The sequence below is a fragment of the Lampetra fluviatilis genome, chromosome 7 (assembly GCF_964198595.1).
Source record: "Lampetra fluviatilis chromosome 7, kcLamFluv1.1, whole genome shotgun sequence".
NCBI classification, from domain to species: Eukaryota; Metazoa; Chordata; class Hyperoartia; order Petromyzontiformes; family Petromyzontidae; genus Lampetra; species Lampetra fluviatilis.
In genome coordinates this window covers 12,214,736-12,230,444 of record NC_136281.1, presented here as the reverse complement: position 1 = coordinate 12,230,444, position 15,709 = coordinate 12,214,736, and the positions used below count along the sequence as shown (strand labels likewise).

General features: G+C 47.7%; 1 protein-coding gene across 1 annotated transcript in view; it reads left to right on the top strand.

Annotated features, from left to right (window-relative positions):
* LOC144933585 (tyrosine-protein kinase receptor-like) overlaps nt 1–15,709 on the top strand; it is a 179,132-nt gene that overhangs the window by 152,817 nt on the left and 10,606 nt on the right. Inside the window, exons 16-21 of the mRNA XM_078858531.1 lie at nt 2,347–2,533; nt 4,061–4,145; nt 5,264–5,328; nt 9,939–10,068; nt 10,930–11,027; nt 14,094–14,186. Of these exons, the coding sequence (XP_078714657.1) occupies nt 2,347–2,533; nt 4,061–4,145; nt 5,264–5,328; nt 9,939–10,068; nt 10,930–11,027; nt 14,094–14,186 (658 nt within the window). The remainder of the gene's footprint in view (nt 1–2,346; nt 2,534–4,060; nt 4,146–5,263; nt 5,329–9,938; nt 10,069–10,929; nt 11,028–14,093; nt 14,187–15,709) is intronic.

Genomic DNA, 15,709 nt, shown 5'->3' with positions numbered 1-15,709 from the left:
TCTATCACTGCGGATGTCAAATTCAAGAGGCGCTTCCATCGATGATTACCGATGCCGTGTGTTAATACCGGGAAACAACCTATGCCAATTAGTCCCATTAAGTAATCAATATTGATGTATCGTTTTTTCCCCCATGTCTGGAATAAGTTTCATGTTTGTGCTACGTTCAGGCTTAATCCCCACAAATCAATATTCCCTCAGCTCTGTTTGCAAACCTGCTGCCCGTGGTGCTGTGATTAGACAGCTTGTTTTAATCATGGGTGGTGATTTGACAACAGCCCATCATTCCTCCTCCACTGCTTTGTGAGACATGGATATTGGACGACCTAATGGCAGAATAGCGCCTGCTATAGGAATCTAGCATGTTCAATGCTAGCTCAGTTCTGTCAGTGCCGATTAGAGCCACCCAATGCTTATCATAGTGGGTAGAGACACCTTTGACTTTTGTTACCTTCATGGGAAATAAAACATAATCTGAATGGCCAAAACATGTCTCAGCAACTGTTAAGAGTAGAACTACATTTTAAAGAGACCAAAAAGGCCACACCGCTGCTTTGTGAAAAGACCGTGATCATGATTTGAAGCCCTTCATCCAGAGTGAGTGTCATTAGTCAACTGAGCCGTTTCACAAAGTACAAACGCCAAACAAAAACTACATCAGCAAGGCCCAATGTATAAAGGATTTGTTTTTTCGTTCAAAGATTTTGCCAGTGATTCTATAAAAGTGCCAATCCCAGCTCCCGGCTTGCACTCGACGTTAGTACTCGCCCAGTGTGTGCAGCCGCTTCCCAAATCTGGAATCACGTGACCCATCCAGTGCTCGCCAAGCTGCACTGGCTTCCGTTTGCCAAACGAATGCATCATAAGGTCGAACTCATTACGCACAGAGTGCTTGCCACAAATGAACCACGGTACCTTGCTGGTCTCGTCAGGGAGCATAAATCATCACGTGAACTCCGGTCATCCTCGCAGCAACCTTTGGCTGGCCATCGAAACAAGACGGTCACTGCATCGCGCGCTTTCAAATGCACTTCTGCGGCCGTCTAGAACGCACTTCCTTCCGATATTAAGGATGGCACTGGAGGTTGTGCACCTTTAAATCTAGATTGAAAACTAATTTCTTTCGAACTGCTTTTTGTGTTTAGTTTGTAGTCCTTCCACCCGCACCTCCAATTAGCACGGTTGGCTACACACGGTGCGAAATAAGTTCAACGTACGTACACACATTAGCACGTAGCAAATGTCGTGAGCGTAACAAGATGCGATCTTGACAGGGAGGCTAAAACCCAGCGGATTAACAATGCGCGTGTTTTTTGCGCCGGTCAAATTAAGAGGCTCACTTCCTGTGCTTCAAGTACGGTGAGCCTGCGCCGCTACGGGGAGCTGCCGGGATCGATGACAACTCGAGAATCCGCAGGAAGTTATTTTAACACCACTCTCGTCTGAGGGCCGGATGCAAATGACGTCCCCAGCACCATGACCCCCTGCTTCGACCCAATTTGACATTTAGGTCGTCGGTGCTCTGGGGGTGGATTTTAATCAGACCACGGCCTGCAGGGATGACGAAGATGCCCTTCGGGAGATTGAAGTACGGCCAGTTGGTTCCTGGCTTGTCCGTGAGCGTTTGCGAGTGAAGTCACCAGTGTACGCGTGGGCTTCTCCACGGGTGTGCTAGTTTCCTCCCACTCGCTAAACACTGACGTGCAAATTTATGGAATCCCCTTAAACAAAAGTGTTCCTGACACTCATATAATTTGTGGTAAATGTAAACGCTCATCTAAGTTAGAGTACTTGCTTCACAGTCAGAAGGCAGAGGAGTTCAATCCTGGACAGACACTCAGACCATTATCTCAGCCCCATAAAATGTGTAAAACTTTTTGGGAATCAACAGCGCATGCCCGATATTGACAGCATTCCTTTCCATCGCAAGTTGGAATTTCTGGAATTGTTATAGGACTCATCATCTTGGTTCTTTCGGTAAAGTCACGTAGAAGGGAGATAATAAAGTAATAAAAATAAAACACAATAATAATGTAACATAATAATAATGCATTATTTTATTATGTTTTATTTTTATTATTTTATTATCTCCCTTCTACGTGACTTTAACCGAAAGAACCAAGAAGATGAATCCCTGCAGTCACGAAAGCTTTAAATCCAATTGTTATCAGACTGCCAATAAATACGTGCACCTCCGAACGTTCAATTGAACAGGGAAACATTTTTTTTTTTATGTTGCTGCTACTTGTTGATAATAATAATGATGATAATGATGATAAGGTGATGCCACTGCTGATGATGGCGAGCGGCACTGCCTGACAACACGTGGTGTACCGCGCTGCGTAGTGTACCGGCGCAAGCAGGCCCAGCTGCAGGCCGTGCGCATGGAGTTGCTGAGCCCGGAGTACAAACTGAGCAAAATCCGCACCTCCACCATCATGACCGACTACAACCCCAACTACTGCTTCGCCGGCTCGCCCGCCGCTCTCACTGACCTCAAGGAGGTTCCGCGAAGGAACATCAACCTGCTCAGGTGTGTGCCACGCCGTTCACGCACGCACGCACGCCCGCTCGTGCGCATGCACTGGGCAATGCGTGCAAGCACACTCGGTGGCTGCCAACAAAGACAAACATCCCCCGTATAGCCCTTTTTCAAGACTGTTGGGGCAAGTGCTTTCGGCGAGCACCTATGAAGGTCGGCAAGGCACGCGAGGGGGTGGGTGGCGAGCGTCGCGCCCGACCGCTTTTGTCTCCCCAGTGCTGATATTTACACACCGCACTAGGTACTCGTTTAAGGCTGAGCCGACCTAGGGGAGGCCCAGGAACTAATCTTGCCGTGCACGCTCTGCACACGAAACAAAAAGCACCGATGCACCCATCGTACGCACAGAAGCGCTCTCGTTCGGGCAGCACACACGGGCGAAAACAATGCGCATCGATGCTTTTTTTTTTTATGCGCCCTCCGCGTGTAGACGGTGAGAAGATCACGCGCTCCAACGCCGCCACTTTAAATCAAATGCGCGTCGTTCGAGCCACTCTCACCGCGTCAGCCTCCCAAAGCGCAGGGTGAGCGAGGTGCCGGCGACTCGTCGAGTCGCTCCACGCAGGCTCCTGTCGCACGACGCCAACAGAGGCGACCCAGCGTGGACGGCTGCCGATGTCTCGGCTCTCGGTCCAACCGCCGGCCCACCCCACCCGTGCCCCTGAGTGGGCGATTTGAGTGAACGATCGATGGCCGTGTGGCCAAGAAGAATAAGAAGAAGACAAATGGCAGAGGCAGTGTGCGGCGAGTGATAGGGCAAGGAGTGACCAATGGGTTCACTTTGTGTGCATCCCGAGACGAGGGCAGATTCACATTTGTGGGTATTGTTTTTGATTTGTGTGGCAGTGGAAGTTGACACGCGCATGCACACGTTGCTGCACGTCACATTAAGAAGGTGCACATGCATGCACGCACAAGGACAAAGATTCTACGTGTGGCCTTTAGCAGATTGTGGGAGCGAGTGCTGTTAGCGAGTAGCACCGATGAAGGCCGGCACTGCACAAGAGGGGGTGGGCGGCCAGCAACACGCCCGGGCGGCCTTTGTGTTCCCCGGTGGCGATGCTTACACACGACCTCATGCACGGGCACACGAACATAACAATCATCTCATCCAACATTAATATAAGACATTTCCATTAGCATCATTAAAAAATACATATACAGTAAAGATATAATCATCACTTTCACATACTGTAAACATTATGATTAGAATACCATGTGTCACTATTTAAAATACCAGTCGGGGATCATCCAATCACGAGATAATGATAAAATCAGTACCATTTTTTAGGGAGTCAACAATGGGCATGTGATGAATAGACTAGCCCTGCCATATAAATGTGAAATGTTCACCCTGGGTTCAGGGAAGTCATCGGAGCGCTGCCCAATAAATGCTTGTTATGAGTCAGAAGACACTTTGACTGCTTTGGTTGTCATTATTATCAACGTGCGAATGGGTTGTGTTGTACAATGAACCGGTCGCCAAGAACGATGCTTCCCCTTTGTGGCGGTGAGCAGGGCTTTGGGCCACGGTGCATTTGGCGAAGTGTACGAGGGGCGCGTGACCGGCATTGAGCCAAGTCCTCTCAAGGTGGCCGTCAAGGTAGGGTCATGGCAACCGTACTTTCCAGTTGAGTACAAGCGCGCGTGTGCGCGCGTGTGTGTGTCTGTGTGTGTGAGTGAGTGAGGCTCGTAATGGGACTTTTCAGATGTGGCACAAAAGGACTTGGGAGTTGAGTGGACCTGCCTTTTGGCTTGTATCGGCAGTGTCGGGTTTGGCCTCTGTGTGGAAGGGGCCAATCAAAGGGACTGCTGGGGCAGATGGTGGCAGCCCCCCTCCAGCAATGATGAGAAGAAGCAAATAAGCGATGATCCCAACCCTGAGGAATCACCGTTTCGATATTGCTGAAAGACACCAATAACATTCTCCCTTCGAGCAGAGTGATGTAAATGCTGGTTATGCTGATGATGTAACCTTGAAATGGACACTAGTGCACAAGCAGTAGGTCGTAGAGTGACTCAGTTTGCGGGTAGTTTTATCGTTTTAATACAATGATAGTGCAATAGTTCAGTTTACTCTTTGGTTCTTTCGGTAAAGTCAGATAGAAAATCAAATCAAATAATAATAGAATTACGACGTTTCGATTGCAATACAAGCAACCATCGTCAGGTAAGAATGAATGAGAAAAACACAAACATAGTCAACTTAGAAACATAGTGCAACACAACACAGAGAGCCGGCCAACACAACAGCCAACACGCCACCAGGCTGACCACGCTCCTCCAAAGAATGACGACAAACAGAAAGACAGCGCCACTGTGTCGAGGCCTTAAATCGAGAGAGGGGGGAGGGGTTGGGGCAGAGAGAGAGGGGGGGGGCAGAGGACAATGAGAGAGAGTTGTCTGGAATTCTGGACCATAGTGGCCGGAGGAGAGACAATGGACTCTAAACAAACCAGCACGGAAATATTTAGAGCAAGAAAATCGGAAGTTTGAGAAAGCAAATTTAGCAATCTTTGGAAGAACGTAATCAACCAGGCTATGCGTTAATTGCGTGTTAACCGACTCTCTGTGTGAGTGTATGTATGTTGAACTTCTTTCGCACCGTACGTAGCCAACCGTGCTCATTGAAGGCCAACAAACTAAAATGTAAAGTACTAGCGTGTGGCCTGTGGCTGAGAGTGGGGGCTTAACGTGGGCGAAACGAATGTCGTTTCACAGACACTGCCCGAGATTTGCTCGGAACAGGACGAGCTGGACTTCCTCATGGAGGCTCTGATCATCAGGTCAGAGTTGACACGTATACACACACAAACAGACATACTCGCACCCAAATGCTCATGCGCACACATACACATCGTTTGCCTACTGTGTGCACTTCAAAGTAATAAAACCGCGTTCGGCAAACAGAGATATGGTTGATGGTGGAGGAGCAAGAGGGGGTGATGTGGAGAGCTTTGATGAACTCAAGTTAATGTTGGTTATTTGTTCAGCTTTGGATTAAAGCCGCCTCAGCTGATCAAGGCAACCTCGTGAACAACCAATGTAGACTGCCCTCTGCCAAGAAAACGGACACGTTTATTGGTGTCAATCCCACATTCCTGTTACGGGACTGCCCTCAAATGGTAATACTGTACAGTAATAGTATCTACCACAGATGGATGATGGATAATTAATTGACTCCCACCCGGTATTTTAACCTTATCACTCTGCGATTGTCCACTCACCTGCACACCACGACTTTTCTGGATATTGGCTCGATATGTAAATGATGGATGCGTGCACGAGCTAAACAGTTTGATCGCTTTGTGCGATAACAAATGTGTGGAAGGGGAGAGGCAGTGGCGTCCCCCGCTCAGTCGTATAGTTGCCTCATTTATCGGGCACAGGATTAGGAAGGTTTGTCACTCTGTTATTACAACACCCACGTCGCAAAACCAAACAAAAATCCCATCTTGGCTAATGAGCTTTTAATGAGCACAAAGCGGGGGTGCATTTTTTTTTTCTAAATTACATTTCAGCCAATCTGGCTTAGCGAACCCTGCTGAGATAATGAGAGATGAAAAAATAATTCAATTAGGATCACATATATACATAAATTAATCGTCTATTGATAAATTTAAAAAGCTAATATAATATATTTTTAAGTATGCCATGCTCAAACAAGCATTTTGGTGGCGGCCTCTAAGTTAGTGGTAGCAATTCTACATTCCCATTACAGGAACCAGTATCACCAGATGGTGTCTTCCGGTGACTGTCAACAAAGTGGCACTCGTATTATCTACTCTGGAGGCACGATGGGTTGAATGGACATCGGGCCAGAATTTTAACTTGTAACTTTCGTACTGTAAGTTGAGTGTTCTTTCACAGCGCCACCTGACTAAGACATAATAAAATAACGAAATATGTAATCAATATATTGTACATACACTATTCTTTATCCACACATTGGCAGGGCTCATTAGGACTGAGACGCAGTAACATCATTAGCATTTCTGTGGAATGTCCTTTAGCATGTGGAGCTGTCCATGGTTCTGAAAGTCCGCTGGAGGCATAGTTCAACTCCCAGAAGAGATGAATAAACTGAATGACTGTGGATATTCTTTGTATTATCGCACTGTGTGTATGTGGGGAGCGATGGGGAACGGTGCTGCAGTGGTTAGCGCACTGTGCTGCAAAAAAGCTACCTGAGTTGGATTTCTGCGAACAGCCAACATCAGTGATGAGCTTGGAGAGCTGAATGGAGTTCCAAAGAACTCACAAACACCTCGTGAAAGACCCAAGGGAGAAGATCCCTGGGTTTGATCGTCCATGAAGCGCATCGTCCACCCTAAACCACATGCACTGCACAAATCATGGCAGATGCGGATACCTGATGCACAACTGGAAAATGTAGAAACTCTGCGGTGTGCGACTGTGGTCATCCAAAATAGGCCATGCAACGTATAACGACGCAATGCCCGATTCACAAATACGAAGGAGACTTCGCAGCGATGCACTCCGCTACTGCTGACGTCATTATCTGGCTTGACCACCTGAATGGGAAATTGTAGTTGTTGCTGTGCACCAACATCAGCCACACGAAAGAAGAGGCAGCAATGAATATCTGAACCGGTCCTGGGCCTCCGCTGGGTCAACTCAGGCTTAAATCAGTAGCTGGTACGGTGTGTAACTATCAGCACTGGAGAGACAAAGGCTGCCAGATGTGGTGTTGGATAAAAAGACAAAGATCCCCGATATAGCCTTAACAGGCTGTAGGGGCAAGTGCAGTTAGTGAGCACCTATGAAGGCCAACACGGCACACGAGGGGGTGGGTGGCCAGCAGCACGCCCGGCCGCCCTTGTCTCCCCAGTGGCGATGTTCACACACGGCACCAGGTACTCATTTGAGGCTGAGTCAACCTAGGGGAGGCCCAGAACCGGTTCAAATAATCGTCACTGGTGTTGGCCATGAGCGGGAATTGAACTCGGGTCGCCGGGTTCGTAGCGTAGCGCAGCGCTAACCGCTACACGACCGCTCCCCACCATATCATAGGCACTTGCTAACAGCACGAACAGTCTGGTGAAGGCTATTCCGGAGATGTTTATCATTATATATAGTGAAACCATGATTCTAGTAAAGTCACGGTACGACAGGGAATGCAATTTGGAAGTTAGGAATAAAATATGAAAGGTAAGTACTGTAGAAATAATAATGAAGAGAAGCTGTGGCAGGTAGTGCACATGTATAATATGGAGGAGGCCTAATTATGGGAACGACATCCAAAGGTCAGCAACCCACAGGAAGCCTGAAGCCCAGCTGGTGGAATGCCGTAAGAGCAGACCTCGGAGGTGTCAGCTGTACAAGAGTTATGGGACCTCCCAGATGCAGTGCCAGGTTGTCGTGGTGGCATCAACAACATTGACAGTAGTGACCTCTTGATATTCAAAAACATTCCCTGGACCCTCTGACAAATGACGAACTCCATTTTTTAGAAGCCAAAACATTGCAAAGTAACAATGTCTGCATGATCAAGCTAGAAGTTGGCGGTGCTTGTCTTTTATTGGCAAATCTCAAGGCATTGGTGTCAATTCCATATTCGTACAGTGGCAACCAATCTCGCTGTTGTCTTCTCGCAGGAAGGAACTCATTTTAGAAACAATGGGCTGAATTATTTTTGTACATCAATGGCTACAACAAATGTAAAACACACGGGACTTTTTACTGTCTTTATAATCTGCAAGCTACAGAATGCAGTATTTTTTATATCAAAAGTCAGTCAAACTGTATACTGGCTCCAATGAGCAATAGGACACTCATTCCTCATTGGCATTACTGAATCAGTAGAGGAAATTCTACATTACATTGGCGGGAGCCAGTCCACCTATAGGATAACCACTGTAGTATTATATACCATTATAAAAGTACAACGAGTAACTCAGACTGCATAAAATAAATTGATATGGAAGCGTGTGGGTTCTTCCCAACTGACATTTGTACTCAATGCCATCCTGACAAAATGTGCTTAAGATTGGTACATAAAATATGCCAGTTTAACACGTAGGCTTTAACCACCAATATCATCCATAGTATAGATTTGTTTCTGGGTTTGATCGCGTAAATAGTTCACTTGGCTCTCATCAGTTTGGGTGCTATAAAAAAAACATCCGAAAAGTCACCGACTGCATAATGGTAACCGATGTGTTCCTGGGATGCTCCAAATACAGTGCGACTCAGATAAAGAATGATCTTTCTTCTCAGGCTGATAATAAAGTTAACAATTACATTCTCAGCGGCGGATGTGAACGCAGCTTTATGTTTTTGAAAACATTGACAAAAAAAAAATGGAGGCATCATCACACAACAGGAAACGTGGCCGTGTAGCTCGGGAGAGAAATTATTGTGTTGGGAGTTATAAGCGATCCCCTCTAACGATGCTGGCTTTAACACCCGGACCCTGCTTGAGTTTACCCCCAGGTTCCCATTTGTATCAATTTCGTTTTTCTCTCGAGCCGAGACTTTGATTGGGAAGCGCTGAAGTTCGAGCACATACCTCGCAGTAGGAAAGTGATGGGTTGAGGACCACATAATGAATTCGCCCGTGTAGGTGTCCGCGCCTGTGCTGCGTCCCCTTGCACTTGTTATTAGGTTGTGTCGTGTGTAGTTCGGCATCATCTCCAATATCACTGGTCAACAAAAAAAAAAAATTCTGGCCTGGACTTTTGCAGCTGTTTTAGACTAATTTCAGGGTGCTGATTCCAAATCTGATCTCAGATTTGCTTTACCACATCTCCTTTTTATGCTATCGGCATACCCCATTTTCATTGATTTTACCCGAAATTAACTCTGTCACTTATGATTGCAAGTTGTTGCGAGTCAGTGACTGCTTTAGTGTTAAAATATGGTGCTGCATTTTTAGGATAGTGTGTTTATAATATAATTTTATGTAGATATCCACATTTATTTCATATTTTTATTCTGCAGTTTTTATTGAAAATGCAATATTTGATATCTCAAAAACCCGATGTGATAGACAAAAACTGATGCCAGATTTGGAATCAGCACCCTAAAATTACCTCAAAACCGTTGGAATACCTTATGCCAGAAAAAGTGTGTTGACCAGTGTATTTTTCTGCATGTGCCGGGAGCCTCTTTCATTGGACGTCATGCTGAACAGCACGCGTTGGAGAACAAACCGAATACTGCTTTGTAGGAAGTCAATGTAGTTGTCCTACAACATCCCTGCAGTACGAATGTTTAATCTCCACTGCTGGATGAGGACCGTATTTGGAGATGAGTTCCATCCAATGCAAACATTCGAGCAGGACCCAGATCGTTTGATGAATTATTGATCTTTGTCAACAAATGTACTTCTCTTGTTTCGCGCATGATGGTAATGGCCGTCTCGTTCCGACAGTAAGTTCAACCACCACAACATCGTGCGCTGCGTTGGGGTCAGCCTGCAGACCCTGCCGCGCTTCATTCTGCTCGAGCTCATGGCCGGCGGAGACATGAAGACTTACCTGCGAGAGGAACGGCCCAGGGCGGTATGTGCAGGGCCCAGAAAGTGTTTTGCGGCTGTGGGAGGAACGGCGGTGCAGCGATTGCGATTCCTCAGGTTTGATTCCTAGGCCACAGCGAACATCAGTGGAGATTATCTCCACTGGTCCTGGGCCTCGCCTAGGTTGACTCAGCAGCTGGTGCACGGTGTAATCGTCAGCATTGGGAAGACAGAGGCAGCCGGGCGTCGTGTTGGCTACATCAGCACCTCGTGCACCATTGCTGGCCTTAATGGGTGCTTGCTAACAGCACTTGCCCCAAGAGTTTGTAGAGGCTACACGGGGGAACTCGGTCTTTTTGGGGAGTTGTGGAGCAACGGTTATCGCACCGAGCTACGAACACGGTGACCTGAGTTTTATTTCCTGCCATGCATAACACCACCAGAGAGTGGCATTTAAACCCTGTCCATGAACTCCCCGAGATTAATTCGGCTTCAATTGTGTACCTGATGCAGTGTGTAATATGTCAGTGCTGGCGAGACAAAGATGCTTGGGCGTAGTGACAGCCAAACCACCTCCCTTTGTGTGCCTTTCCAGCCATAACAGTTGCTCCATCAACAGCGTTACCCTCAACTCTCTTAAGAACCAAACAGGGCCATCCTTGTTGCTAAAATCCTTGCCAAGACCCTTCTCCATCGGCAGACAAGCGAGAAGCCCCAGCGGTTATTAACAATCAGTTTGGTTCCTCTTGTTATGAAGGGATAATAACGGGGACCTCTTTCCAAACCTCAATTGGCCTTGATGGAATTCCCCTTTTGAGGTACACTTGTCATATTAACTTGCAGTGGCTCGACTGCGTCACGCGGGGCCATTGCATCACCAGCCTCCACTGTTGGATGTGTGCCCCAGGGCCGCAGCTCCTCGCTTGTCATGCTGGACCTGCTCACCATGGCCAAGGACATCGCGTGCGGCTCCCAGTACCTGGAGGATAACCACTTCATACACAGGTAGGGGCTCACCGTGACAGGCATCTCAAAGGGTGGTGAGCACCCACTGATGAAAATGCAATATACAAAAGCATTAAAATGGCGGAACATTGCATTACCCTTTTCAAGGATAGAGGTGCATGTGAAAGGAAGTATATAAGGGTTGCGTTTTTATTTTGGAACAGGTAAAGCCTATTGGGGAATAGATGGCAATTTCCTGTTACAGAAAACTGGTTACAGCAAGAAAAATAAACAAAATAAAAAACAAAACTGTATATGGTCAAGTTCCAAATGGCACAGCCACGGGTCAGCATGGTAGATATGAAGAAAAGGATGGGGTAAGGGGCTAAGCGAGAATGTGGACAGAGAAGAGGAAAGGTTGAGAGTGTGGCATGGACAGAACAGAAGATATGGGAAGGGTGAAGGCAGTCGGTGATAATCAGAGGGGGAGACGAAATACTGTGGAAAACATGGAGCACAATCGCCATCTCCACATTTGCCACCATAAGTAAATAGATCACTGCCTTTGTTAACACGTTCCTTCGGAGTGGGCAGGTAGGAACTTGGTTGGACAGCGCATTCGTGCCCGACAGACAGACAAATAATCCCTGGTGGGCAGTGTGGAACCTGTTGTTACTACCTGTATAGAAGATCACTTGACTTGAGGTAGCCAGGCAGCCAGCCAGGTAGCCAGCCCCCTTAACTATCGGCCCCTCCCCCTTGCTTAGGCACCTCCCCTTAGCCCCCCTCCCTTAGGCCCCTCCCCCCTTAGGTCCCTCCCCTGACCACCCTCCCATATTCTTAGGCCCCTCCCCTGACCCCCCCTCCCTTAGGCCCCTCCTCTGATCCCCCCCCCACCCATCAGGCCCCTCTCCTGACTCCCCCCTTCCTTAGGCCCCTCTCCGTACCCGGCAGTAGGTTTCCACCAATCAAAGAGCTGTTTATATTATATATTTATTTATGCACGACAGACAGTCAGACAGAGAGACAGTCAGACAGACAAATAATCCCTGGTGGCCAGTGTGGAACATTGTTCCTACCTGTAATATGAAATGTACCATCATTCTGAAACTCTCCACCATCACTATAGGGGCAGAGCAGGAGCTAAGTGATTCACATACTACGTTATAGACCCAGCGAAATGAGTTGAAATCCTGGCCATGCCTAATATCGGACGCGAGTGGGATCTGAACTCGACCAGGGGTTCCTCGCTTCACCAACCCTGAATCGACCAGTGTGGTGAAGTATGGTCACACAACCACCACGAGCAACATGCTGTGGGGAGTCCATTCAGCGGCGATAGAAAATACAAACTCCACACGAGTCGGGAATCGAACCCAGGCCCTTCTTGCTGCACGGTACAAGCATTATCACCTGCTCCCCAAGCGGCAACAGTGTGACAGCACGCTGGGAACGGAGCACATGTTAAGCAATCGGGTTACAGTGATACGTAGTTTTAATCGCATTGCTGGTGGGAGGTGGCAGATCTGGCTGATTGGCTTCGTGACTCATTGGGCCTCGAGAGAATGATCACTTGACTTGAAAACGAGAGCCAGGGAGATCATGCAGGATGTTTTTTTTTTCCATCAAGAGGGCTACAAGGTGGCTACGAGGTGGCCTATACATGAAAGAGCAGCAAATAGGTTTCTCTCTGGGCACTCTCGTATCGTATCACGTGAAAAAATCCGAAAACATTAATTGGCCAAACATCCGAAGCAGGATTTATGTGAAAAAGGGTCCTAGAGACTTGGCAATGTTTTCTTGCTTACAGCACACATTATTAATACATAGATATTTGAAAAAAAAAAATTCCAACGTGTGAGTGCAAAATTCATTTTCAAACAAGTCTGTAAAATTAAATGCACAAAAAAGCGGTGTTATTCTTTGGTTCTTTCGGTTAAGTCACGTCTAAAAATAAAATAATAAATGAAAATAATAGCGACGTTTCGATCGCAACACAAGCAATCATCATCAGGCATAAAAGAAATAGCAATAAAAATCTAACTAGAAAACTATAGACAGACATAAGCAGACAGACATCACAAGGACACACAGAGAGTGGACACATATCGGCACAGAGAGAGGGGTCGTTTCTGTGACGGTCCCTTAAATATAGAGAGGGTGGGCGGGGACGGAGAGAGGGAGGGGGCAGAGAAAATTAGCATATCAATGAGTGTACGGCAACGTGTTGCTGCTGCGCAAGTAAGATGACGACGTGGCACGGCACACAAGCTTGAAATTAGGAGAAAGGCACACTAAAATTAAATAACCTCGCAAAATATCGAAATGTGATGTAATACAACACAGAGAGTCGGTCAACACACAATTAACGCATAGCCTGGTTGATTACGTATTTTTGCCTGGGGCATCGTGTAGCAGCGTAGCAAGACTCTAATGTAACAGATAATGATGACGTAACATCTGCTCGGATGAGCAGAGGGATTACGATGAGTCAACGAGTGAGACTGAAAAAACGGCGGAGTGTGGAGATTGTCGGGAGAGGAGCGAGAGGCTCTGGGTTTCAGGGGCTTCAAGCAGAAGGAATCGGTGAGAATAGCAATGGCGACTACAGCTGCAGGAACACGATGGTAGAGAATGGCTAATCTCATCCGTCGGAAGGCAATTGCAGAGTAACAAATAAAAAAAACCTCTGCATATCGACGATCCATCTCTGCACGTCTCGTCTTTTGATCTCACCGTCACCCCCTCGTCTCACTTTGCCATGTCGACCGGAGCGTCAGCGGTCTGTGCTCTTCCCACTTCACTCGCGTTAATTCTGGCTGTCCCTTCACCCACTCGCTAAGCTCACTTCGTGTCACCGTGCCAATAGTGTTTCCTTGCCGACCCGCCACATGGAGCACTTTGCGGTCCTCTTTCAACACTCCATACCACGAAACTCCTGTCTTACCACCCGATTACAACTTACATTCTGCTAATTCAACTGTCAATCACTTACCACTTTTGGCTCTACACCACCAACGGTGATTAGGTTCACAGTACGTTTTAGCCTTTTCTCGTGCGGATTTCAGTAATTGAAACGAAAGACTGCCACGGTGTGTGTGTGTGTGTGTGCGCATGTGCCGACAGGGACATCGCGGCCAGGAACTGCCTGCTCACGAGCAAGGGCTCGGATCGCATCGCCAAGATCGGGGACTTTGGCATGGCTCGTGACATCTACCGGTGTGTTGCAGGGCTTCTGTGGGACTCCTAGGACAGATGTGAATGACAACCACGCCCCCCCCTCCCCCCCCCGAGGGCTTTCCCTCTGTCAGCGTCTGCCCTTGGGCTTACTGCGTAGCTCACCGGCGTGCTCTCGGGTTGTTCGGCACGATGTCCGGCGAGTTTGCGAAACGTACTCCGCGCGTCGGAGCGAAAAGCACATCGGAGAGATGTCCAGCACGACCGCGAAAGCCGACGCAGCGGTGTGCTGAATTTGTCCCCCACACAGTGTAATGGGGAGGGGGGGGGGGGCGTTGGGGCGATGGGGGGGCTCATCAACATAAACCCCTCGGACAGAAAGTGCGGCCGAAGGCAATGATGGCGATACTGTGCTGACAATTGCCAAACACATTCCTGCGGAGGGAGCTGATAGGAACTTTGGGTTGCTCGGTCAATGGCCAGGGTCAACGGCGGCGTGGTGTATTCCGCAAATATGGCCGACTGTGAGGGCGGGCACAAGGCGGCGTGAGTAGGTTAAACGTTGAGTTTTATAAGGGCACCACGGGGTGACCAGCCCCTCCCCACCCAGCCCCACCCCTCCCACCCCCCACCCAGCCCCACCCTCCCCACTCAGCCCCTCCCCACCCTCCCCAGCCAGCCACTCCCCACCCTCCCCTCCCCACCCAGCCCCTCCCTCCACACCCAGCCCCTCCCTGCACGACGGATGGATGGACACAATAATCCCCTGTGGGCTGGTGTAACCAGGAGGTTCCTACCAGTATAAGGATGACATTGGTATACAACTGTCGTAGTGTTCATATGTTGCTGTAAGCAAACATGCCATGATACTCAGTGCGTTTGAGCTGATCATAACAAAGTTGTGTATAAAATATACATGATATAGTGATGTCTTCTTTGATGTACTAAGCATGGTTAAATTCCTGCTATATTTTCCTATTGACGACAACGTTTTGTGCTGTGTGGGCGTGTATATATACACACACACACATCGATAACAATTGTTCCCAGGCTGTACATGTGTGTTGTCTGGCTGCTGAATTGCTTCTCCAGCTAGAAAAAGTGCAATTGTTTGGTTAATGTGCCAAAGGAGAAGGGCTTGTGACCAATACGGAACTGCTGTGATTGATCAGCATCATCAACAAAAACCGACAAGGTGCTGCGTTTATTTGATTAGACTATTGATCAATCAGGTCTATCGACAGTTACTCTGATTGAATGGCTGTTATAAACTGGCCTTTAAAACTGCTTCTGAGAGCTGCACAAACCGACTCAAGGCAGCGGAAAGTAATTCTGTTTTGTGAATGACGGTGGTTGCGTGAGTCAATGATGCGATTTGAGATTGTAGTAATAAGGACAGAATTTCGTTAGCATTTGAATCTTTGTTATTTATACAACGCCATTCATGCATAATGCATTTCAAAACACTGCCGAATTTGTAACGGACGCAATTTCTTGCACGGAGGTGCAGGAAACCACAGATGAGTGGAGGGAAGGCACCCAGAACGAACGCGAGCAATTGCCCA